The sequence below is a fragment of the Danio aesculapii genome, chromosome 2 (genome assembly GCF_903798145.1).
Source record: "Danio aesculapii chromosome 2, fDanAes4.1, whole genome shotgun sequence".
NCBI lineage: Eukaryota > Metazoa > Chordata > Actinopteri > Cypriniformes > Danionidae > Danio > Danio aesculapii.
This window is the reverse complement of record NC_079436.1, coordinates 5065535-5092032: the sequence shown is the minus strand read 5'-3', so window position 1 is coordinate 5092032 and position 26498 is coordinate 5065535. Positions and strand designations below refer to the sequence as shown.

The window sequence follows — 26498 nt, the reverse complement described above, 5'->3', positions numbered from 1 at the left end:
AGTAAACAATGAGTAAATATATACTTTTGGGTGAACTATCCCTTTAATACTTACCCAATGAAAATAATGAAAAAATTATGTATTATTATTTTGAAATGGCAGGACCTCATTCTTTCAACCTTCTCCTTAGTTTTGTTTTGTCTTTTCTTACCTGCTAATTTGTTTTGCATTTGCTTTCTATCTTTGGCTTACTTGCTCTGCAGAGGACCCTCCCCCTCGGCCCCCTCAGCCGTCTTTGCTGGTTAAGAGTAAGTGTGGACCCTCAGTTCAGTTTAAGCACTGCTCATGCCCCCTCTGTTCACTTCTAGCACCCCTCATCAAAGGTACAGCACATCTGTATTGTTTACATTTTTTGCTTGCTCTTTCATCCCTCTGCTTCTCTCTCAATTGTTCGCCATTCTCTCCTAAACCTGCGTGTCGTGTATTTGCTGTGGTCGTTTGTGCTGACAGACTGAAACATCTGCTAAATGTTTGATACCCATTTTTCACCAAAACAGTGTTGTTTATGGAGCTCTCCACATTTTTCCACAACATTCACTTATTTGAGAACTAAATAATTATGTAACTGTTACTATATTCTGTATTCTGCCTATTATAGTGACCTCTTTTATCATGTATTTACATTTTGTTTTGCTTGTATTACAGACCTATTACTATTATCTTTATTGGTATGTACATAGACTTGTGTATAGGGCATTTTAATTTTACTTTGGATGTCAGTGAGACTATAATATATTAACTTTAACTTAAACAACAGTTTTGGAGATAGATGATATGTGTCAGGGCGGCATGGTGGCTCAGTGGTTAGCACTGTGGCCTCAGAGCTAGATGGTCGCTGGTTCGAGTCCCGGCTGGGTCAGTGGACTTTTCTGTGTGGAGTTTGCATGCTCTTCTCGTATTCGTGGTTTCCTCTGGGTGCTCTGGTTTCCCCCACAGTCCAAAGACATGCACTATAGGTGAATTGGGTAAACTAAATCAGTCGTGGTGTATGAGTGCGTGTGTGAAGGGGTGTTTCCCAGTTCTGGGTTGTGGCTGGAAGGGCATCCACTGCATAAAACATATGCTGGAATAGTTGGGTGTTCATTCCGCTGTGGCAACCCCTGATAAATAAGGGACTTAGCCGAAGAAAAATTAATGAACAAGGGAATGATTAATGAAAAATTAATGAACTGCGGTCCTTCCACAGAACCTTGTAAGTTTACAATTCATCATAGAATTTCCATCACAATCTTTGGTGTAACATACAACATTAAAACATACAACATAAAACATGTCGAATGTTGGTGAAAAAGGGGTATGAGATGTGTGGAGTCATTCATTAGTTTCTGAGGAAATGTAAGATCCAAAATGAAAGTCTATTCACCATTTACTCACTCTAAAGTGGTTATAAAGCAATGGTTTTTTTCTTCTTTTCAACACTAAAGAAGATATTTTGATGAAAGCTGAAAGTCTGACATCCATAATTGGATAAATAAATACTATATCAAAGTCAATGGTTACGTGTTTTCAGCATTCTTCAAATTATCTTCTTTTGTGTTCAACAGAAGAAAGAAACTCAAACATGTTCGAAACAAGTGAGGGGTGAGTAAATGATGACATTGTTATTATAACTATCTCTTAAACCAGTGTTTCTCAACCATGTTCCTGGAGGACCACCAGCTCTGCACATTTCCATGACTGTGTTCGAAACCGCCTACTACTCAGTAGGTACTGCATTTGAATTTATATGTACTACTCATAGTACTAGGAAAGTATGTTCTATACAGTATGAATATGAGAAGTATGAATGGAATTCGGACGTACTACATCTGCCATTTTGTAATAGTCACGTGACCTACATGCGTCAGTTGCGTCGCTTTACTCCCATTCATGAATTTTCTCGAGGGGCATTATGGGATAGTGCAGCGTGCATGGGATGCGCACTTCAGAATCTCATCGGAAGTAGTAAGTCATCCGGGTACTTCTCGCATACTGATTTTCAAATTCTATGTATTCGGACATACTACTCTGCTTGCGTACTGTATAATATGGAAGTAGGTGGTTTCGGACGCAACCCATGTCTCCTTAACCAAACACACCTGATTCAGATCATCAGCTCATTAGCAGAGGCTGAAAGACCTGTAATGGGCGTGACAGACAAAGGAGACATCCAAAACATGCAGTGTTGTTGATTCTCCAGGAACGTGGTTGAGAAACACTGCCTTAAATCTTTAGGACCCTTCTCATGTATGTTCTATCTCTAAATTACATTTCAAACTAAAAAAAAATCATCTAAACATTATTTTTGTTCTTGTTTTTTTTGTCATCTGCCCAGAACCCTGTTATGATGCTGTTGCTGAAGATGAGGAACAAACTTATTCCGCCCTCCGACGGCTCTCTTTAAAGAAAAAGGGCCTTAAACTCAAACCAGCCGCCTGGGTCTCGGCTACCAGATTAGGGGATCGCTCCACATACGGTGCACGGACTCCAGGGGGCAGCACACCTACAGAAGTCTCTCTCATAGACTTCGGAGAAGAGTTTCCATCAGCTACATCATCACCCTCTCCTGTGGTGGAGATTCAAATCCCAACCCTTGCTAAGCTAGCACTTGACGCAGAGAACATTTTGGATAGAACTCCTCCTCAGAGCCCCTCGCAGACTCTACCGCGGCCCCTTCATCCTACCCCAGTGGTGGACTGGGATGCCCGGCCTCTTCCTCCACCCCCAGCCTACGACGATGTAGCACAAGACGAGGACGACTATGAAGTAAGTTCCATAAATAGTGCGGAACGAGCAGCTGATGAGCCTTGCTCTCCACACACGCCCTGCACTCCTACCGGCGAGAGCAAACCTCATGTAGAAGACAATTTATTTTTGCCTTGCCTGAGCAATGCCTGCACCTTCTCGCAGTCCGCCGAGATCTTCCAAGAGCTCCAGCAGGAGTGCATGAGGCACCTTAAAGTACCTGTGAACTCGACCAGTCCTGGACTGGAACCACATCGACAGATTGTCCTCACTTTTTCTGAAGACAAACCCCAGATACCGCCACGAATCCCTATACCACCTCGTCCAGTCAAACGTGCTGGTGGTGATTACAGTCGTTTGTCTGGTGACCTGTCTCCGGTTTTTGTAAATGAGGATGATAAAGAGCGTCCGCCTCAGATTCCCCCTCGTGACCCATTCTCTCAACCGGGATCTCGGACTCCGAGTCCCCATGTGGGATCCCCTCAGACTCGTAGTAGCCTCTGCTCCGCTGCCTCCATCTACGGCTCATCCTACCTCTCCACCTCACCCGCTAAACTCATGCCGACCACACAGAGCTTTGCCTCAGATCCCAAATATGCTGCTCCCAAAGTCATCCAGGCACAGGGCAAAGATAAGGAGCCGACCAAAGGCCCCTGCATTCTGCCTATCGTACGTGATGGTAAGAAGGTCAGCAACACGCACTACTACCTCCTGCCCGAGAGGCCTCCGTATCTGGATCGCTACGACAAGTTCTTCAGAGAGGCTGAGAGTGGTGAGGAGAAGAAGCAGGTGAACACCGCCACTGTCAAGCCTATGGTTCATCAGCACGGGGAACTCAAGTCCAACTTTTCCTCCAACAACAATAGCAGTCTGACAGCTTCTGGATTTAGAGGCGGACTGAAGAGCTCCCTCAGCCTGTGCCGAGTAAGCTCTGATGGCTCGTTTAACAAAGCTGACAGCAACCATGACAGAGTCAGACTGGTGAGAGACTTGGAGATTGATATTCAAACTGAATCTTTTTTTTATTTCAGAATGTTCACTTGATTCTTCAGTAAAGAAAGGTGCATCCCAAATCACATACTGTACTTATGCACTATTCCAGCCATTTTGTAGCATCAATAGTCTAAGTAGTGCATTCATAGTGGGATAATAAGTGCATTAAGCTTGTTTCTAGGCTAGTTTTTAAACAGCAGGTGGCACTGTAGTCTAGTTTTTAAACGGTAGATGGCGCTCTAGGCTGGTTTTAAATAACAGACAACACTTTAGGCTAGTTTTTTAACAACAGTTGATGCTGTAGTCTAGTTTTTAAACAGTAGATGGTGCTCTTGGCTAGTTTTAAACAGCAGACGGCACTTTAAAATAGATTTTTTAACAACAGTTGATGCTGTAGTCTAGTTTTTAAACTGTAGATGGTGCTCTTGGCTAGTTTCGAAACAACAGACAGCACTTTAGACTAGTTTTTTAACAACAGTTGACGATGTAGTCTAGTTTTTAAACAGTAGATGGTGCTCTTGGCTAGTTTTAAACAGCAGACAGCACTTTAAAATAGATTTTTAACAACATTTGATGCTGTAGTCTAGTTTTTAAACTGTAGATGGTGCTCTTGGCTAGCTTCGAAACAACAGACAGCACTTTAGACTAGTTTTTTAACAACAGTTGACGATGTAGTCTAGTTTTTAAACAGTAGATGGTGCTCTTGGCTAGTTTTAAACAGCAGATGGCACTTTAAAATAGATTTTTAACAACAGTTGATGCTGTAGTCTAGTTTTTAAACAGTAGATGGTGTTCTTGGCTAGTTTCGAAACAACAGACAGCACTTTAGACTAGTTTTTTAACAACAGTTGACGATGTAGTCTAGTTTTTAAACAGTAGATGGTGTGCTTGGCTAGTTGTTAAACAGCAGACTGTGCTTTAGGCTAGTTTTTAACAACAGTTGGTGATCTAGGCTAGTTTTTAAAGAGTAGATGGTGCTCTAGGCTAGTTTTTAAAAGCAGACGGTGCTCTATGCTAGTTTTTAACAGCAGATAGTGTTCTAAGCTAGGCTAATTTTTAGATGGTGGTCTAGGCTAGTTTTTAATAGCGGACAGCGCTTGAAGCTGGTTTATAGGCTAGGTTTTAACAGAAGATGGCGCTGTAGGGAAGTTTTAACAGCAGCCATCATTTTAAGCTACTTTCTAGGCTAGTTTTTGACAGCAGATGGTGCTGTAGGCTAGTTTTTAACAGCAGACTGTGCTCTAGGCGAGTTTTTAACATTGATAACTCACAAATCCATCTCTCTGAAAATAAAATGGTGCTTTAAAATCTACACAAAGTGAAGATGATGGCAATCGCATATAACACCTACAGTATTGATTGAATAAGTGTCTTAAATGCTGGCTTTGTGTGGTTTTTGAAGTTCTTTGTTTTCATATTTATTTTTCTGGTGAGCTTTTAAAGCTTGAACTTCTCAACTTTATAATACTTTTTAAAATATTGACTTTCTTAAGTATTTTACATCCTGAATTTACGCATTTCTTGTATTTTGGATTTGCTGTTTAGGTGCAGGAGGCCGTTCATGGAGTAACAATTGAAGAATGCCTGACGGCTTTACAGAATCACAGCTGGAATGTGCAGAAGGCTGTGCACTACTTGAAGGTAACATAAACTTTTATCCAAGATAGATTATTGTTATTTATACTCCATTCAAAACATACACATTTACAAAACTTCTACAAGTGTATATTATAATAGGAAAACCTTCCGTAACATTTCTTAAACTTATTTTTAAACTCTAGCTTTCGAGTGATGCATGTTTTGCATTTTATTCTCCTTCCAATAAATTTTTTATTATTGTGAAGGACTATCGATCAACTACAGTTGTGTTAAAATGGGCTTTATAAGTAATGTTTGCCTTGAACATCTTACCTTGTTTTCATTTTGAAAAATCTGGATTTTCACCTCATCTAGCCATAGAAGCTGGCATGGAGTTTCCTAGCTGCTTAGTTGGGGTTTAATTGTAACTAGATAATCAAGTTTGAAGACAAACTTCATGGTGGCTTGAGAAAACCTGTTGGAAGTAGTTTGTTTAGATTTGTTTAGTAGATTTTAGCATGTTGGCAGCATGTATCTAGCATGATTTAACATGTTAGGATGTTTCTAGTATGAATTAGCATGTTGTTAGCATGATTCTAGTATGATTGAACATTTTGATAACATGATTTTTTTTAATATAAATTAGCATGTTTTTAGCATGTTTCTAGTATATATTGACATGTTGTTAGGATGTTTCTAGTAGGGTTTAACATGTTAACATGATTCTAGTATGAATTAGCATGTTGTTAGCATAATTCTAGTATGATTGAAAATTTTGCTCACATGATTATAGCATGAATTAGCATGTTTCTAGTATGATTTTAGCATGAAATAGCATGTTATCACCTTTTTAGTATGAATTAACATGATTCTATTAAAAATTTGCATGTTAGCATGATTCTAGTCTGATTAAACACTTTGCTAGCATGATTTTATCATGAGTTAGCATGTTGACAGCATGCTTCTAGTATGAATTAACACGTTGTCAGGATGTTTCTAGTAAGATTTAGAATGTTGTTAGCATGATTCTGGTATGAATTAGCATGATTCTAGTATGATTTGACATTTTGCTAGCATTATTTTTTGCATTAATTAACATGTTGTTAGCATGCTTCTAGTATGAATTAGCATGTCTTCTGACATGATTTTAGTATGGAGAAGCATATTGTTAGCATGTTTCTAGTATGATTTAACATGTTGCTAGCATGATTTTTAGCAAGAATTTCTCATACTCGCCTGTTTTGCTAGCATGCTTTTGGCATGAATTAGCATACTTTGCTAGCACATTTCTAGTATGAATAGTCATGATGCTAGCATGCTTTTAGTAGGAATTAGATTGTTGTTAGATTGAATTATTTTTCCAAGTATAAATTGACAGGTTTCTAGCATGATTAGCATGATTGGCATGTCACTAACATGTTAGAATTATAAGCACGTGTTAGAACAACTGTTCACCGTCTATGGGGCAGTTGGGGTGCTATAACTGGTTGCTAGGGTGTGGCTAGGAAGTTAAAAGGTCATCAGTGATTGGCTGCTCACCAAACTAAATTAAAGAGCCCAGCATTAAGTCTAAATGAATCTCTTTTTGAGAATTCTCCCTTTTTGATGCACACAAGGGCATGTATTCCTCATGCTTATGAAGGATCTGAGTTGAATTAGTGTTGTTGTCCAGGTGGAGCAGCTCTTCTGTCTGGGGCTGAAGACCCGGCTGGAGTGTCAGCAGATTCTGGAGATGTATGACTGGAATCTGGAGTTAGCCAGCACACAAATGCTGGACTCCTATGGCTCAGTAAAGCTACGGTAAGACAGTCTTTCACTGTAGTACTCAGTACAATATGGTTTTATCATGATATTGACCTACCTAAGCTTTTAAAATACTTTGTTTATTAATTTGTTGTATGTACAAGTTCAGTGTAAACAAATGATATCGCAAAAGCATGATAAAGTACAACAGTAACACTTTACAACAACATCTCATTAGTGAAGGTTAGCTAATGCATTAAAATCAGCAAGAAATAGCTCTATTACAGTTAATAAAAAAACAACTGAATTTTATTAGTTATGAACTCCATTAAAGGGTACCTATTTGACCCCTTTTGCAAGATGTAAGATAAGACTTTGGTGTCTCCAGAATGTGTCTGTAAAGTTTCAGATCAAAATACCCATCAGATTATTTAACATATAATGTAGAATCTGTGTCTTGAGGACAGGCCCGGATTAAGAATTCAGAGGCCCCTGGGCACAATGTCTTGTAGCCCCCCCTACCTGGCCGCACCCCTATAGTTGAAATAAAAAATAAGATTAATATAATAATTTTTAATAAAATTATTTTTAACGTATTGTCCGCATTTTTTCAATAAATGATATACAGTACATATATTTCTAGTCTACAAAGTTTTAACTTATTTTTAATGCATTTAAAGCACACTTTGAAAAAAAAATACTAATACAACTAGTGACAATTAATGGATTTTAATATACTTGTTCAAGTTCACAGAATGTATATTTAATGTATCCAATGTATATTTAAGGGTATTTTTAATCTATAACTTCTACAAACTTATAATGCATATGATTTGGATATAACACCTCTCCAATCCAGTTCAGTTCTATGATTTTGAGTCTTCCATAATACACACACTTATTAATGATTCCTTCTTGTCTTCCTCCTGATGAAGAGTAGGCAAAATCTGATATGTAGTGGGGAAATCAGAAGATTGAGTTCATCAGATGCTGGATTCGAACCGGGTTCATGATCGATCGTGTCAAAACATGTTGCCATGCGCTTTACGGGCTACGCCACTCTCTCTAGTTCTTCTGTTGTTTCTGTCAGTCAAACAGTGATAGGTGGGAATCACTCAACTAGCTCATTCCAATGAGGTGTGCTATTTGCACTTAGCCTAAATGGACACTACAACCCCCCAGACCCCCCCCCCCCTCGCAGGGGCCCCAAGTGCGCACGGGGCCCTGGGCCTGTGCCCATAACGCCCATTGGTTAATCCAGCGCTGCTTGAGGACAGTGTAGCTGTTTTTGTAGCCTGTACTAGAGACCCCCTGCTCTATTCTTTCTGTACTGCCCTCTGCTGGCAATTGGACCTACCTAAATTCATTGGAGGAATTCTGACACTCCTCATCTGTCACTTTTTCAGAAAGCTTGCTTTCTTATCAGCACAGTCAACAAATTATCTCTTCTATTCTCATTGAACAGATGGCTAAAATGAATTCGTCATACACTGATTGTTTGTTGTTGTTTTTTTCCAAACGGTCCAAGTCTGTTCTAATTAATTCACCTCATAACAATGCATCATGATTCATCAAGCAGTATGTGATGGTTTCGTACTTCACATGCTGCATTTTCCTGTAAGGATTGTGCTGTTAGCTGCAACATTGCATTGGAATTTCCTTATTGTCCCTGAGAGGCAAAATCGTTTACAGCAACAGTTGACACAGAACACCAGACAAATAAATATAAACGTAAACATATGTTAATCATAATCAAATAAGATGGTGATTTAAATAGTTAAACTAAACAATTACCAATCAAAACATGTTCAAGTTTGCATGCTTTATAAATGCTTTGTCTATTACCATGGAATCAAATTTTCTTTTTTTCTGAGTATACCATAAAATTATATTATATGTGTATTATTTTCAACAACAAGAAGTGATCAGTTTATATATTTTATATATAAGTTTATATATAAGTGTTACAGTTTTTTCCTGTTACTTGGAATATATTTGATATCTGTGAGATGTTACTTGAGAAATGTTTATAATATTAATGCCCGTCAATATAAAATGTGAAATACAGTGGGATTATTTACCATATTTTTAAGGCTAAAAATAAAATACTAAATAATTAAATAAAATCAAGTTCTTTTTCAAAAAATTCAAGAGTATTTATTATATAAAACCTTTTCTTTTTTTTACATTTTCTGGAATAACTAACTTTACAAAAAAACTATATGGTGAAAGATATCATTACCATGAAATAAACATTCTCATACAGTGGGAAAAAATGTGGTCTTACCGCCCAGCCATACTTTATTCACTTCAATTCAAATGTATAACGCTTTTTACAATAATTATTGTTTCAAAGCAGCTTTACAAAAGGTGCAGATTAATGCATTACAATCAAATTAAGTGAAAGTTACAATCAAATATAAGTTATTACTTACAGACATCCTTAACTTTTATAGCATATTTTATAGCATATAGGTGATGTCTATGTGTACATGTTTAATGAAGTGTATACTTGGACAAAAGTAAAATCATCCCTTTAAACCAGCATACAACAATGGATGTTTCTGTTGATCCTGTAGGCACTTTTCCTGAATGTTCCTGGTGTAGAGGGATATGTTGCTTTTAATACATTTTAAATCATTTTAAACACAACAAATATGCCCCATAGCATTCCTGTCTTAGTTTTAATCAATTTCAGTTCCTATTATCAACTGCCATCTGTGTTAGACAATTCTGTTGTAAGAAAACTTGACAGGGCCTGAGTATACAAAAACAAGCAAATAAATAAAAAATCATGTTGTGTTAAGTGCATGTTATCCAAAGTCAGCACATTTTGTTTTATCACTGATTGGAAAAAGAAGTTTGTACACTACTTGTACCAAAATAAATCTCTCATCGACTTATTGTTTGTGTAGATTTTTAATTATAATGCTTTTTTTCAGCTTTCTTTATGTCTTTTTATGACGCAGAGCAGTGTTGTGTAAGACTGAAGGGTTTTATGTAGCAAACAACCATCCTAGATGTACTTTGTCTCACTTATTATGTGGTTGCCACAACATATAAAAATTAGACACAAAACATTGTTCTGAGCCATAATAATTTATTAACTTCTCAATTAAAAGCAAAGCTGACAGAAACGAAAACAGCTGATGGAGTATACATTAACCTATGCATTGTTCAGTCACAAGATGGCGCCAAACAGTCAGGAACGCAAAGCTGACAAAAACGAAAACAGCTGATGGAGTATACACTAACCTGTGCATTGTTCAGTCACAAGATGGCACCAAACAGTCAGGAACGCAAAGCTGACAAAAACGAAAACAGCTGATGGGAGTATACACTAACCTGATCATTATTCAGGCACAAGATGGCTTCAGTCAAAAATGAAAAGCTGACAAATAAAAACAGCTGATGGAGTATACACTAATCTGTGCATTGTTTAGTCACAAGATGGCACCAGTCAGACGCAAAGCTGACAGAATCAAAAACAGCTGATGGAGTATATGCTAATCTGCGCATTTTTCAGTCACGAGATGGCACCAAAGAGTTAAAAACACAAAGCTGACACAAACAAAAACAGCTGATGGAGCATACGCTAATCTGCACATTTTTCAGTCACGAGATGGCACCAAAGAGTCAAAAACACAAAGCTGACACAAACGAAAACAGCTGATGGAGTATACACTAACCTGCGCATTATTCAGTCACACGATAGCGCCAAACAGTCAAAACCGCAAAGCTGACAAATAAAAACAGCTGATGGAGTATACACTAACCTGCGTGTTATTCAGTCACACAATAGTGCCTAACTGTTCACAACTCAAAGCTGACAAAAGAAAATGGCTGGTGGAATATACACTAACCTGCGCATTATTCAGTCACAAGATGGCGCCAAACTGCCAAAAACGCAAAGTTGACAGAAACAAAAACAGCTGATGGAGTATACACTAACCTGTGCATTGTTCAGTCACAAGATGGCGCCAAACAGTCAGGAACGCAAAGCTGACAAATGAAAACAGCTGATGGAGTATACACTAATCTGCGCATTGTTTAGTCACAAGATGGCACCAAACAGTCAGACGCAAAGCTGACAGAATCATAAACAGCTAATGGAGTATACGCTAATCTGCGCATTATTCAGTAACAAGATGGTGCCAAACAGTCAAAAACGCAAAGCTGACAAAAACAAAAACAGCTGATGGCGTATACACTAACCTGATCATTATTCAGGCACAAGATGGTGCCAAAATGTCAGATGCAAAGCTGACAGAATCAAAAACAGCTGATGGAGTATACACTAACCTGATCATTATTCAGGCACAAGATGGTGCCAAACTGTCCGACGCAAAGCTGACAGAATCAAAAACAGCTGATGGCGTATACACTAACCTGTGCATTATTCAGTCAAAAGATGGCGCCAATCAGTCAGGAACGCAAAGCTGACAAAAACGAAAACAGCTGATGGGAGTATACACTAACCTGATCATTATTCAGGCACAAGATGGCGCCAAACAGTCAGACGCAAAGCTGACAGAATCAAAAACATCTGATGGAGTATACACTAACCTGTGCATTGTTCAGTCACAAGATGGCGCCAAACAGTCAGAAACGCAAAGCTGACAAAAACGAAAACAGCTGATGGGAGTATACACTAACCTGATCATTATTCAGGCACAAGATGGCACCAGTCAAAAATGCAAAGCTGACAAATAAAAACAGCTGATGGAGTATTCACTAACCTGTGCATTATTCAGTCACAAGATGGCGTCAAACAGTCAGGAACGCAAAGCTGACAAAAACGAAAACAGCTGATGGGAGTATACACTAACCTGATCATTATTCAGGCATAAGATGGCGCCAAACAGTCAGACGCAAAGCTGACAGAATCAAAAACAGCTCATGGAGTATACACTAACCTGTGCATTGTTCAGTCACAAGATGGCGCCAAACAGTCAGAAACGCAAAGCTGACAAAAACGAAAACAGCTGATGGAAGTATACACTACCCTGTGCATTATTCAGTGACAAGATGGCGTCAAACAGTGAAAAATGTTGAGCTGAGAGAAAATGAAATTGGCTGAATGAAGCATACACTACCCTACGTATTATTTATTTACAAGACAGCTCTAAACAGTCAAAAACAGCAGTGTTACAGACAAGCAGATATATAAAAATGGGTACGCAAGTATATGGTTGTGAACATTTTTACTGATAAATGTGATTCAAAGTTCCCGGATGAGCCTGTGTTATTTAGCGGTTGTTATCTCAGAATAACATATAATGAAATGTCACGACTGACCAATCAGAATCAAGTATTCCACACAGACATGTAATATAATGGTATTAAACTCCTGTATTGTCAATTTTATAATAAATCTCCCTCTTTTTTCCTCTCTTTTTTTTTTTTGTAGACGATGATGTATTGGAAAAGCCTCATGCCCTAAAAGACTTTTGAGAGGGGACACTGAGGGCCAACCAGGACTCTATCCTAGCACATTTTACCTCTGTGTGTGTGTATATGTGTGTGTGCGTGTACAAGACAGTGACTGTGCTCCTCCAGAACTTTCTCTCCAGAGTGCAATACCGAGTTCACAGGTCAAAGTGAATAGCAACAGACGGAAAACAAGGTGCTGCTTGTCAATTTTCATACTTTTATATGAAAGCCTGTACTGATGTATATATTATCAGATGTTTTGCATATACGTGTGCATCTGATTAGAGTTTTGGTTAGATATTTGTCAGGTTTTATTTAATGTTGTTCGAGGGTCACCTTTAACCATGAACGTGTATCATGACCTGTTGTGTGTTTGTTTAAACCGTTGAGCTATCATCCTTTGTTGACGTAGCTTTAAGACCCTCGCTTTGCCTTTTTTGGTATTATTATTATTATTATTTTTGTACTTGTTCATGAATCACTCATTGTAAGCGTCGGACTTTGCTGGTGCCGTCAGTAAAGTCACCAAATGATTATTTGCACAAAAACTGCTTCCAAGTAGAAGGCAAAAAACCTTTGTAAGAGCATCAGAAGACCTCCAACGCACACACATAACTGACTGAAACTCTTCTTCTTGCATATTTTAGTTCAGTGTTTTTTTATTACTATTATTTATCTTTAATATATCAAGCACAACTGTTAACACCAGTCTCAAATCCTCATACAGGGATGTTTCTGCCATCATATCACTCCAATGTTGGAGATCGTACAGTGAGGTGTTTGACCTGTCAAGCTGCTCTTATAAAATCCCAACAAATTCTGATTGTGTGTTTAATTTATGAACCAGCATACAAGCCCACAGCGATGTTTAAGAAATGTAAGATACCCCCCTCCCCCCTTGTGTAACTAAATGGCTGTCTAAACTGCAGTGCTGTTGACTTTAGCGCCCTTATTTTGTAATTGAAAATCACATAGATGCTGCTTCTGTGTTCATGATGAAACCAAACTTATATTTCCATCTCCCCTGCCAAACTCTGTGTCGTGCATTATGAAACTCCATCCAGCTTTTGACCAGATTGGAAGCAAGTCCTAGTCTTACCCTCATGCTGTTGTAGTTTTACAAAGACTGGCAACCCCGTTCACATGCTCTTCTTTTATAGTTCTCCATCTACTCTCTCTTACTGTGTTCTTAAATGGGTTGGCTCCCAATAGCTTTACAAATTAGAACCTTGGTATCGTAACAGCGTACGAAGCATAATAATGCAAACGTTTATAGTATATAATATAAAAATATAAATGTATTTTTTATTAAAATTATTATTTTTATTACTTTTTCTGTGGAAGTGTGATTTGTTTTTCTCCCAACATGGAGTTTACCAGAGTGATGAAGCTTTTTCAGATCAGAGTGTCTCTTTACAGTAGTTTTTAAAAATGCTTTATCTTCTCAGCACAGCAGATTAGGTCTCCATGATACATCGCAAAGAAATATCGTTATTGCTATAATAGTAAATGCCTTAAATATATCGCAGAGAAGTGTAATGAATTCATTTTATGTGCCAAGCATTTGTGTGCTGCATGCATTGTTTATCCAAATCTGACCAATCAGATGGGACCTTTACTATTTTTATACCACCACTTAAATTTTGTTATATTGTAAGGAATATCATTAACACCCAACAACAATTAGGTTGGGAGAAAAAGTCCATGCATCGCGATTCTTCCTCTTAACAATTCTGTATCGATTCTCAACAGTTTTTTTTTTAATTCAGATTAGGCTGCAGTAAAAACTGAAACCTCATGTTGTCAAAGACATAGGCTGTGTTCAAAGTCATATACTTCCATATACAGTACGTTAAAAACAGTATGTGAGACGAGTAGTATGTGCGAATTCATAGAATTCGAAAAACGGTATGTGAGAAGTACCCGGATAACCTACTACTTCCGACGGGATTCTGAAGAGTGAATCCGATGCACGCTATGCTATCCCACTGTGGCGGATTTAGGCATAAGATGCAAATAGAAATAATTTTTCCCAAACATTAAACGCATTACACAAACCACCTAAAATTAGAAATGGTTAAATCTGTCAAGTAAGTGGTGGTTCATTCCACTGTGACAAACCAGGGAAAAGGTTTATTCATAAACTAATTTCAAGAGGGATCACATGCTTATGATTGGCCACGGCTGGTCCCGCATTAGCCAATACACGATTCACCAATCAGACATTTTCTTTAATCAACCAATCAAGTTTCTTACCTCAGTTATCTTTATCAAAAAGAATCCCCCTTCCACCCCTACTCCTCCTCCTTTCCTAGTTAGAGTGGCATGGTGGCCTAGTGGTTAGCACTGTTGCCTCACAGCACGAATGTCACTGGTTTAAGTCCTTACCAAGTTGATAAAAGTTGATTCTGGCTTGATTCTGGATAGTTGACGTTTTTGCATGGAGTTTACATGTTCTCCCTGTACTCGCATGGGTTTCCCCCCGGGTTCCTCGATTACCTCCCACTGGCAAAAGACATGCGACATAAGTGAATTGATGAAACCAAACATAGATGAGCTCTTAGTCAGCTATATATCTCTCCAATTCCTAACTTGTTATTAGCCATAAACAAGCAAGAGACCTACATGAATTCAAACTCCCCTCTTGCCCTTCAAACAGGAGCACAGGCTCGAGGATCTTCTAAGCTCAGGGCTCTCTCCCGGGACAGCAGGCCAAACATGCTTTATTATCAATCAATCAACTCTTGAAAATCTTTTAAAACAATTACTTTACCTTTATCGGTTTGTGTTGGGACAACATGAAGGAATTGTGTGGAACCCAACATTTTTTTACAGTGAACCCAGCTAAAAACTATGCCACCATGTTATACGACTTGCGAGTTAACAAGCAAACAAATAACAATGGTATGGAAGGCAGGCACGTTTTTATCTTTTCCTCTTTTTAAAGAACCCTTTACTCAGAAGAAAGCTTTTGTGGATGTTAAAGCGTATCTATACTGTAGATGTCAGTACATTTTTGTGAGGTAACCCTGATAAAAGACAAGTCATCCATGCCTTCGATTTAATAACTGCGGCACCAAATTGCATTCTTAAAGAAATGTGCTGAAGATAAAGGTCCTGGCTCAGTGGACTTCTGGAACGCTCTCCAAGGACATTGTGTGCACCAAAAAACAAAACAAAAAAAATTGTTCATCAAAGTCTTTGCTTTTGTGTTAGGTCATGGCGTTTACTACACTGCAACACACAATCATCATATTGTTCCTATTAAATGCACACTCTAGGGAAGACATACTGTAGACAAACAAGGTTATTGTAGAGTTTTTATTTTGCCACACAATCATGTTCTTGGAGCGTTGTACTGTATGCTTACAGTTTAACCTCGGAAGTCACATGGAATGTTTTGACAATGTTTTTGAACTCCTTTTCTAAACTTTGAAGGACCATTGCTGTCTATGGAGGATGAGAGAGCTCTAGGACTTCATCTAAAATACAGTGCTTAAAAACCTAAAAGGAACACTGAAATAACACATCCTAGATCTGAATGAATGAAATATTCTTATTAAATGTTCTTTACATACACTTGAAGTCAGAATTATTAGCCCCCCTTTGAATTTTTTTTTCTTTTAAAATATTTCCCAAATGATGTTTAACAGAGCAAGGAAATTTTCACAGTATGTCTGATAATATTTTTTCTTCTGTAGAAAGTCTCATTTGTTTTATTTCAGCTAGAATAAAAGCAGTTTTCCATTTTAAGGTCAATATTATTAGCCCCTTTAAGCTACTTTTTTTTCAGTAGTCTACAGAACAAACCATCGTTATACAATAACTTGCCTAATTCCCCTAACCTGCCTAGTTAACCCAATTAACCTAGTTAAGCCTTTAAATGTCACTGTAAGCTGTATAGAAGTGTCTTGAAAAATATCTAGTCAAATATTATTTACTGTCATCATGGTAAAGATAAAAGAAATCAGTTATTATAAATGAGTTATTAAAACTATTATGTTTAGAAATGTGTTGAAAAATCCCTCTGTTAAACAGAAATTGCGTAAGAAAATAAAAAGGGGGGCTAATAATTTAGGGGGGTTAATAATTCTGACTTCAACTGTAGCTGAATGACAAGCAGAATCACAGAAAATTATCAACGCAAATCAAATTTATGAACCCATTGATGTGTGGATTTAGAGTCACACTCAAAATTGAAGTTGACAAACACACTTCAGGCTGATTCAACTTTGATGTAATGTCCTTAAAACAAGTCAAAATGAGGCTCAGAAGTTTGTGAGGCCTCCACATGCCTGTATGACCTCCCTACAATGTGGATGGTCTCCTGAGGGATCTCCTCCCAGACCTGGTCTAAAGCATCCACTAAAGCAACTCCTGGACAGTCTGTGATACAGCATGGCAATGGTGGACGGAGAGAGACATGATGTCCCAGATGTGCTTAATTGGATTCAGGTCTGGGGAACAGGCGGGCCAGTCCATAGCATCAATGCCTTCGTCTTGCAGGAACTGCTGACACACTACAGCCACATGAGGTCTAGCATTGTCCTGCATTAGGAGTAACCCAGGGCCAATCGCACCGGCATTTGGTCTCACTAGGGGTCTGAGAATCTCAGTACCTAATGGCAGTCAGGCTACCTCTGGCGAGCACATGAAATGCCATCAGTGTTGCTTCCTAAGTGAGCAGCTTGATTTCACAGAAGTGTAATTTGATTGGAGCTACATTGTGTTGTTTAAGTGTTCCCTTTATTTTTTGAGCAGTGTTTATTCATCATTTGTGTTCAGAAGATGAATGGTGGTCTCAGGAAATTGGACACAAGGGTGAGTAATTAATTAAAGTCAATATTATTAGCCCTCCTGTGAATGTTGTTCTCTTTTTTTAAATATTTCCCAAATGATGTTTAAAAGAGCAAGGAATTTTCACAGTATTTCCTATAATATTTTTTCTTCTGGAGAAGAGTTTTTTTTTTTAACTGTTTTACGGTCAATATTATGAGTCCCCTTAATCAATACAACAAACGTCGTCATACAATGACTTAATTACCCCAACCTGCCTAGTTAACCTAATTAACCTAGTTAAGCCTTTAAATGTCACTTTAAACTGAATACTAGTATCTTGAACAATATCTGGTAAAATATTAAGTACTGTCATCATGATAAAGAGAAAAGAAATCAGTTAATAGGAATAAGTTATTAAAACTATTATGTTTAGAAATGTGTTGGAAATCTGGGGGCTCATAATTCAGGAGGGCTAATAATTCTGATTTCAACTGTATATCATTTCTAAAAATCAATAAAAAAACACATGAAACGGACAATATTATTGTCATGCAATTTATCTGAAATTCCTATTCAGATTCTCGCGGGGAAAGCTGGTATTTCTGAAGAACACAGTTCATTGATTTAGAAATCGATACTTATTTGATTTAGTTACTGTACACAGCAGGAGAACCCACATGAAGACGACGCTCTGCTCCACACTCTCTTCTTCTGTTCGTTTTCTGCTCTGAGCTTCAGACCATTCATCTTTCTGTTCTGGGCATTGTTCAGTGTCCCAACACCCCAGCAAATTATTAATACCTGTCATCCAGATTATTACAGCATGCACAAACCGTCTTATTTGTAGAATCCCCCAATGAACCCCTGAGAAATAAGTTTTTGCTGTGCTGCATTTTTGAGAGCTGACGTACTTCTGTAATCTCTCTCTCTCTCTCTCTCTCTCTCTCTCTCTCTCTCTCTCTCTCTCTCTTTCTCCCTCTGTCCATCAGTTCAGCAAGGCTAGCTCTAATATACAGTATGAATCAGCTTTCCGGGTCCAGCCTTGAGATGAAAACAACTAAAGAGAAGGTTAAATATGATGTGTTACCTCTAACTAAACTTAGTAGGACATGAGGAACCAAAAAAAAAAAAGAGTTTGGATAATGAAAATTACCTTGCTTCTGTAACATCACATTACCGCTACCCAAAATCAAGACATTTTTTTAAAGGCCTTCAAACTTTTTGCTAGTTATTTACAAATTGTTTAGCTTAAAATATTGCAATGCACACAACATTATGAGTGACACATCGGAGTTCAAAAGAGAACAAATTGTTGGTCTCGCTGACACATCTGTGACCAAGACAGCAATTCTATGTGATGTGCAAGAGCCAGATATCTAGAGCAATGTCAGCAAACCACTGAGAAGAAGAACCACATCCAGGAGTAACTGTGGACGCAAGAGAAAGCTGTCTGAAAGGGATGTCCATGTACTAACCCGGATTGTATCCAAAAAAACAAAACCACAGCTGCCCAACCCACTGCAGAATTAAACAAGCACTTCAACTCTCTTGTCCCAACCAAAACTGTTCATCGGGACCTCTACAGGGTCAATATACATGACCGGGCTGCTATAGCCAAACTCGTGCCAATGCCAAACGGCAGTTTCAATGGTGCCATTAGCGAAATTTCTGGGCTATAGACAATATGAAACATGTACTGTTTTCTGATGAGCCCATCTTCACTGCATTTCCCACATCCAGGAGAGTTACGGTGTGGAGAAGCCCCAAAGAAGTGTACCACCCAGAGTGTTGAATGCCCAGAGTGAATCATGGAGGTTGATCAGTGATGGTTTAGGCTGCAATATCAAACCATCAAAGTGAAGTTGAATGTCTCCCATGGCCTGCACAGTCACCAGATGTAAATATTATTGAGCCACTTTAGGGTGTTTTGGAGGAGCGAGTCAGAAAAGGTTTTTCTCCACCAGCATCATGTAGTGACCTGGCTGCTATTCTACAAAAGGAATGGCTCAAAATCCCGCTGGCCACTGTGCAGGACTTGAATCTTTCATTCCCATCATCAAAAGGAGGCTCTGGACCGTACTAATGAACTATTGTGCTTGTCTGTTTCAGTTTCATTGTTCGCGCAGGTGAGTGGGCTTGACAAACCACCTGTAGTTGAGACTCTTTTTCTCTCTATATGCACCAGACAGCTTTTTATAAGCACCCCATACTTCTTGGAAACCGATTGTGCAAATCTGAGTGTGCTCATTAAAGCTGAGTGGGCTTAAAAAACTGCTTTAAAACACAATTGCTACCTTTTGATTTGTCATAGTGTTTATATACTTCTGCTCTCTGGTGATTTGAAATGTAATTCCAACTGTAAATGCATACCATACTATATTGTACACAGTGGCGTAGTGGACTCCCCACCCCTGCCCCGGCTGCTCTTCAGTTCGGGATCATCGCCACCTGGGCCCACCATCAATAATTTTTGCGGGGGGGGCACCCATTTTGCACTACGCTACTGATACCAAACCCTACCACTCTGTGGATAGGAGTCAAATAAACACTAAAGGTCTAAAACTTTAATGCGACAACACTTTGGGATTTATTTTGAGCCATTATTCTCTGCAGATTCTCCTAAACTGGCTTGTCAAGTCGGATGGCTGCTATCTGTGGGTCGCTTTTTGGACCCTGCAGAGATGTTTAAGTAGGATCAAGTCTTGGATTTGAGAGATGTCCATCTAGTCAGATTGGAGTGCTGCAGCGATGCTTTTCTTCAGTAAGTAACTCTAATCTCCACACATGATCTCTGGAGCTCAGCCAGAGTTCCTCGGTTTGGCTGGACGTCCGGTAACAATTGTACCCATTCTGTGCTCTTGAGAGTGTTCAATGCAGCAAATTTCTGTCTCTTTTCCAAGATCAGATCTCCACCTCAACACAGTCCTGTTCCCGAGTCTGCAGGCAGTTCATCAGACCTCTCGATTTTTGCATTGATATCCATTTTTAATATGCTTTTTCAGCTGTTAAACTGTATGTAGCCAGCTGTGTGTTTCCAAATCAAAAGATTTCGACAGTCAATGTGTGAAAATGATGATCCAGAGTTAAATGTCAGATGTCACAGCAATACAATCTATCGGTTTTCATTACTGTAGTGTATTGATGTGCAAAATCTGTTTACTGTATTGATATTTAATCATTCATTGACCAGCCAATGTGTTAGATTTACTGTCCGGCTTTTGTTTCTGGTTAAGTGGTTTTAATGAGCTCAGCTTGTGACTGAACGCTTGGCTTCTGACTGTCACCACTGGGGCTTGAAGCTCAGTTTCTCCAAAGCAACACGAGCGTTGATTGACATTAATGAGTACAAATCCAGCAAACTGCCTAGGGAATGTAAAGACAGCTCAAGACATTTCTGACACTTCCGTATTATCCTAAAGATAACGAGGCTAAATTATTTGAGCTTCGCATAGACTGTGGATTAGCTTCCATTTTAGAATGTGCCTGCTGACTCGATTTAAGTTGATTTGTTTACAAGTTAATAATTAGATTTATTCATTAAAAAAACTCACCTAGATAGTTTTTAAATCGCTTAATTGATCTTGAGGGATGTTTTAGAGTTAAACATAATAAAGAAATCACAAATCACAATAACAAGTTCATTCTGACCTGCAACACATCGAAAAAAGTTGTGACAGGAGCAATTTAGGCTTTCGTAAGGTAAATTGGTTAAATAATGATATGATTTGATTTGGTTTAGTCCTTTAGGAGTAAAGATGGGCTGAGGATCGCCAATTTGCCAACAAATATGTGAGAAAATTATGGAAACGTTAAAAAACAATGTTCCTCAAAGAAATATAGGAAGACATTTAAATATTTCACCTTCAACAGTGCCGAACATCATTAAAAGATGATGAAAGAAATCTGGAGGAATTTCAGTGCGTAAAGGACAAGGCTGCAAGCCTAAGCTGAACAACTTTGATGTCCGATCCCTTAGACCAGTGTTTCCCAACCCTGTTCCTGAAGGCACACCAACAGTATACATTTTCAACCTCTCCCTAATCAAACACACCTGAATCAACTTATCATAACATCAGAAGAGACTCCGACACCTGAAGTTAATGGGTCAGAAAAGGGAGACATCCAAAATATGTACTGTTGGTGTGCCTCCAGGAACAGGGTTGGGAAACACTGCCTTAGACGGTACTGTATCAAGAATCATCATGCATCTCTAAGCGATATCACCACATGGGCTCAGGACTACTTTGTCAAGTACCACAATACGTAGTTACTGTACATCCACAAATGGCAGGTAAAACTGTACTGTGCCAAAAGGAAGCCCTATGTTAACAGTGTCCAGTAGTGATGTCGACTTCTCTGGACTCGGAGGCATCTGGGATGGACCATCACACAGTGAAAACATGTACTGTAGTCAGATGAATCAGTATTTTTGTGGAGAAATGGACGTTGTGCGCTCCGGACCAAAGAAAAAAAGAATCATCCAGACTGTTACCAGCAACAAGAGGGGTCTGTTATGGTATTAGGTTGTGTCAGTGCCATTGGCAAAGGTAACTTGCATCTCTGTGATGGCACCGTTAATGCTGAAAAGTACCTAGAGATTTTGGAGCACAATATGCTGCCTTCTTTTCCAGTGATGCTCATGCATATTTTTAACAAGACAATGCAAAAGCACATTCTGCACACATGACAAAGTCCTGGCTGCAGAGGAAGAGGATACAGATACTTAACTGGCCTGCCCCCAGTCCCGAACTGTTTCCAATAGAGAATTTTTGACGAATTTTGAAGCACAAAATGTAACAACGAAGACCCCTTATTTTTGCCCACATTAAGACTTGTTTGCAGGAAGAATGTGACAAAACTACATCTGAAACACTTCATCACTTGGTGTCCCTAAACGTCTTTTAAGTGTTGTGAAAAGGAATGGCAACATCACAAAGTGGTACAGTAAATGCTTGAGAGGGATCTGGATGCAGACCTGGTGCAGTGCAATCCGAGCTGCATCCAATGCTTTTTAATGCGCTCACCTAACCCCGCCCCTAACCCTACCTGTCACAGTGACGTCATTTACTCCATTGAGTGCATTGTGTCTGACATTGCATCGCTGAGTGAAACTAGCATACAGTAGTAGGGTTGCACAATATATAGTTTCAGCATCGATATTGTAATGTGCAAATGCGTAATATTCACATCTCCGGATCGGCTATTAAGTCATCCATTAAGAAATTTGGGGGGGATTATAGCAGCATTGATTTATGCAGATTGTCTGTCCCAAGTAAACATCCCAAATAATATAAAATGATGAATTCTTTCCTAATTTAGCTTTTCAAGTCATCTTGTGAAATCATATTCGTATCGTAAAACGTAATCGCTGAAAAACAAAACAGTGTCAGTTTTTTCCAATATCATGCAGCCCTATACAACAGTCTACAGCAGTGGTCTCAAAACCAATATAGGCTCATTCTGAAAACGTAACCCTATATACATTTCTGGAGATTGTGAATTATGTACCCAGAAGTATGTATGGCTGCAGTTCATCTTTAAAATAAATGCTACAGGGCGGTATGATGCCGTTCCTTTGCGCTACCAGTTGACCGCTCGCCTCCATATGGACGGCTTTCCTGCTGTTACCAGTTTTCCCAGTAGCTCGCCATGTACGTTGCGGACTTGCAACGCAGAGAGGAGTTGACCACGACGACTGGATTCGAGCCTGGTGAAGAACGGTTCCAGAAAGCAGGTAAGACAAAAACAAAAAGCCAAAAAATAAAATAAACAAGTAAATAACAGGGTGAGAATGTGGTAAAATCTGAAAATGTGGTAAACAAAAATCAGCCGAGGGCTTTTCTTGTTCTGGATTGCTTTTGAAAACTGTAAATTGGGTTTAGGGAAGCAGGTTGGTCAATCAGTGCTTTTGAGAACACTATCGGTTGGGTTTAGGAAAGGAGGAGGGCGAGTCAGTCAGTCGACAGCAGCCTTTGGTGGATTTACGCGAGAACAGCAGGTGCTAATGGCACTCGTTAGAGAAATTTAAGATCTCAAAAAGAAAACACAGCGGCCTCTGGTGGATTTACGTGAGAACAGCAGGTGCGAATGACACCCGTGAGAGAAATTTAAGATCTCAAAAAGAAAACACAGCGGCTTCTGGTGGATTTACATGAGAACAGCAAGTGCGAATGACAATCGTGAGAGAAATTTGAGATCTCAAAAAGAAAACACAGCGGCCTCTGGTGGATTTACATGAGAACAGCAGGTGCGAATGACACCCGTGAGAGAAATGTAAGATCTTAAAAAGCGTACACTATGCTCTGGTGGATTTGCAAAACAAAAACTAAAAAAAAAACGTACTGCCTGGGACGTATTTGGCGCTCTCCAGAAATACATATTATATATATATAGCGGTACATTTTCAGAACGAGTCTGGGTTGCAAAAATGTGGTGTAAATGTGACTGACCCAACGTGAGGTCCAATTTTTTTTTTACCGTTTGAAAATTACAGATGAAAAATTTCAGTCTTGGTGTGAAATGAACTTAATTTTTTTTCTTTCTTTTTTTTACAAAACTAAGTGAGTTCACACGGACGACAGCCCCCCCCCCCATTCTCATTCTCACTCCAGTTTATTGCTTCATTTTACATCTTGTTTCATACAAGTTCCTATATGGTTGTGCTTAGATTCATTTCTCTCAGTGTATCTTCTCGATTGCGGCATGCGAAAGTGACCTCAGGTGTTCAAGGTGTGGGTTTATATTCAAGAAAATGAGCCTCGTTGCCTTGAAGACGTGAGCTCAGAGTGTCTTTCATGAATAATTCTGTGCTCGCCTGTTGGTTTTTACTGTTCCTGTTGTGCTAAGCAAGAAGCTCATCAATTGTTGCTGTCAGTAACGCAGTATTCCTGAGGGCTCAGGTGTGTTTACTGTCTAACAGGGGAATGTTTTGCACATCGCTCCCAGAACTGTGCATCAGCTCTGATCAGGTTGTGTAAACTGTGTGTGTGTTTATTTAGTTTGAACATTCTGATGTTTTTACAAGTGCAATTTAAGTTAACAGTTTCACGAACACGCACATATTTTGCAGTTGATTTGTCACATTTAACTGTACAACTTCATCTAAATGGCTCAATTTGAAATGTTTTGCTGATAGTGTGCTTCTTTTCATTTGTAAACCTGATGATGATGCCAAAGACAATAACAGTGGATGGAGAAAGAGAACCAGGCCTGGGACGTTTCATATTATGTGTGGCAGAGAGGCAAAATGTGAAATTTGTGACTAAAGTTGCTTGAGTATATTTGCAGGAAAAGCCAACAGTAGATTGTGAACTGAAAAAAAGATTCGTGGATTTACTAAATTGAAGGTAAGTGAATTTAAATTTAGTAACGTTCAACTTAATTTGTTTGTTTAAACTCAACCCATATCAATTGTTTGCAATCTCTTGGCTTAAATTGAGTAAATCCAATGAAACCTTTGATCCAAATGAATCCTTTTTTTGTCGTTTTAGTCTACAAATTTTTTTTCTTATACTAAAAATCATTAAAATATTATGTAAATTAGGAACCATAAAAATATCAAATCTAAATTTTTTTATTAGTATTACAATTTTTTATTTAGTATTTGAGCTAAATTTGAACTATTTTTTAAGGTGCAGTATGTACGGTTGACACCCAGTGGTTTAAATAGGTATTGCATGCCTGTTTCATAACACACACAAGTGCAGGTTGCCAGATTGACATTACCAACAGCAGTGTGCCTGGTGCCCTATTCATATGAATGGGTAACTTCAAGCGTTGCCTAACTGAATTGTGGATCCGTTAGTATTTCTCAATCTTTCAAGTGTCAGCGGAAGTGTCAGTCAATCAGATCACTTTATGCCTATACCCCTTCTCTGACAGTAGCCGATTGTGGACTAATTTCATTGGTTGATGCTGTTTTAATGATTGTGTCAGCCCCTATTTCAGACATGATTTAACATCCACAAACCGGGATTGAAGCGTCTTCTTTTATAATTGTTCTGACACGAGGCTGTGCTGATGAAGTAAAGCTGAAGTAAATCGCTGTACTTCATTACACACATGCACTGTTTTAAAACATTTTAAACTTGTTAAACTCACTCTTGATCACGTTAGATGATGATTGATGATCCTAGCGAACTGAACACACCTTTTATTCCCGGTTGCTTTGCGCTCGTCCTCTCTTGTTGATATGATTATACACGTGACTACCAGGACATGTTAATACGCATCTGTCAATCAATTCGGTGGGCGAGGGGGACCCCGTGTTGGTAAATTGAAAAAAAAAAGGACTGGGTGTGTTTATATCACCCCAATATGACGGTTTATACACCATACTTACACATATGTCTGTTCAAACAGCTTGAAAAGTAGATTTTTCACCATAGGTGCCCTTTAAATCGTGTTTTAAATAAAAGCAACGGCACGCAATAAGAAGAATATATTCCATATTAAACAGAGTTTTTGTCCTAATCAATATCTGCAATATATATTTTAGAACCGGCTTCCATTTCTCACAGGATGAACCATGATCACCTCAGGTACACCTCATGTGCTTTACTCAGTGTTAAATGCTAATAATGTGAGTTTGAATGCCATTTTACATGATATTTATTGCCATACTACTGAAAGCAGCAGCAGATAGTTCACCTCAGATCTTGAAACTAAAATAAACTGTTTAAAATTGAACTTCAGAACTGTGACTCCGCGCAAGCCAACACATATCAGTGATTCAGCATCTACATTTAATAATGTTAAAGAGCATACCTGTCAACCCTCCCATTTTTTCCAGGATTCTCCCATATTTCACAGTTCTATCCTGCTATCATCCCGTAAAGGTATTTTCCCATATTTCTCCCGTATTTTCAGTCTTTCTCTGAAAGAGGGCAAATAAAGCCAAGCCTTCCTATACACAACCCATACCGCCTCACCACCAGGGTCTGCCCTTGCTCTTAAATGAGTGTCTGTTCTGTGCTTTCACTATGTTTAGGCATGAAAACACTTTGAAATAAATATAAAAACAGCAGGATTCCCTTTCTTTTCTTTACAGGTACATATACAATCCGGTGCATGACTGTCAGCTGAAGCGCTCCATTATCAATGATAAACAGACACTGTTTCCCAAACGGATTCTGTACACACCATATGAAGCGGAGCAAAAGTCTGGATTTTGGGTGTGTGTTTGAACAGACATATACACATAATTAATAATAATAATAATAACAATATCTAAAGATGTCGATCTTGGT

At 38.7% G+C, this 26498-nt stretch overlaps 1 protein-coding gene across 3 annotated transcripts in view; it reads left to right on the top strand.

Moving 5' to 3' along the window:
• The window catches only part of tnk2b (tyrosine kinase, non-receptor, 2b), a 59808-nt gene extending 46008 nt beyond the window's left edge, over positions 1–13800 (top strand). Inside the window, exons 10-14 of one of the 3 annotated variants that reach the window (XM_056471278.1) lie at positions 204–248; positions 2315–3705; positions 5263–5358; positions 6968–7095; positions 12449–13800. In XM_056471278.1, the coding sequence (XP_056327253.1) occupies positions 204–248; positions 2315–3705; positions 5263–5358; positions 6968–7095; positions 12449–12455 (1667 nt within the window). In that variant the 3' untranslated portion in view covers positions 12456–13800. Of the gene's footprint in view, positions 1–203; positions 324–2314; positions 3706–5262; positions 5359–6967; positions 7096–12448 lie in introns of all 3 variants that reach the window. The other 2 variants (XM_056471270.1, XM_056471286.1) reach the window with 2 other exon arrangements.
• The last annotated feature ends 12698 nt before the right edge of the window (positions 13801–26498 follow it).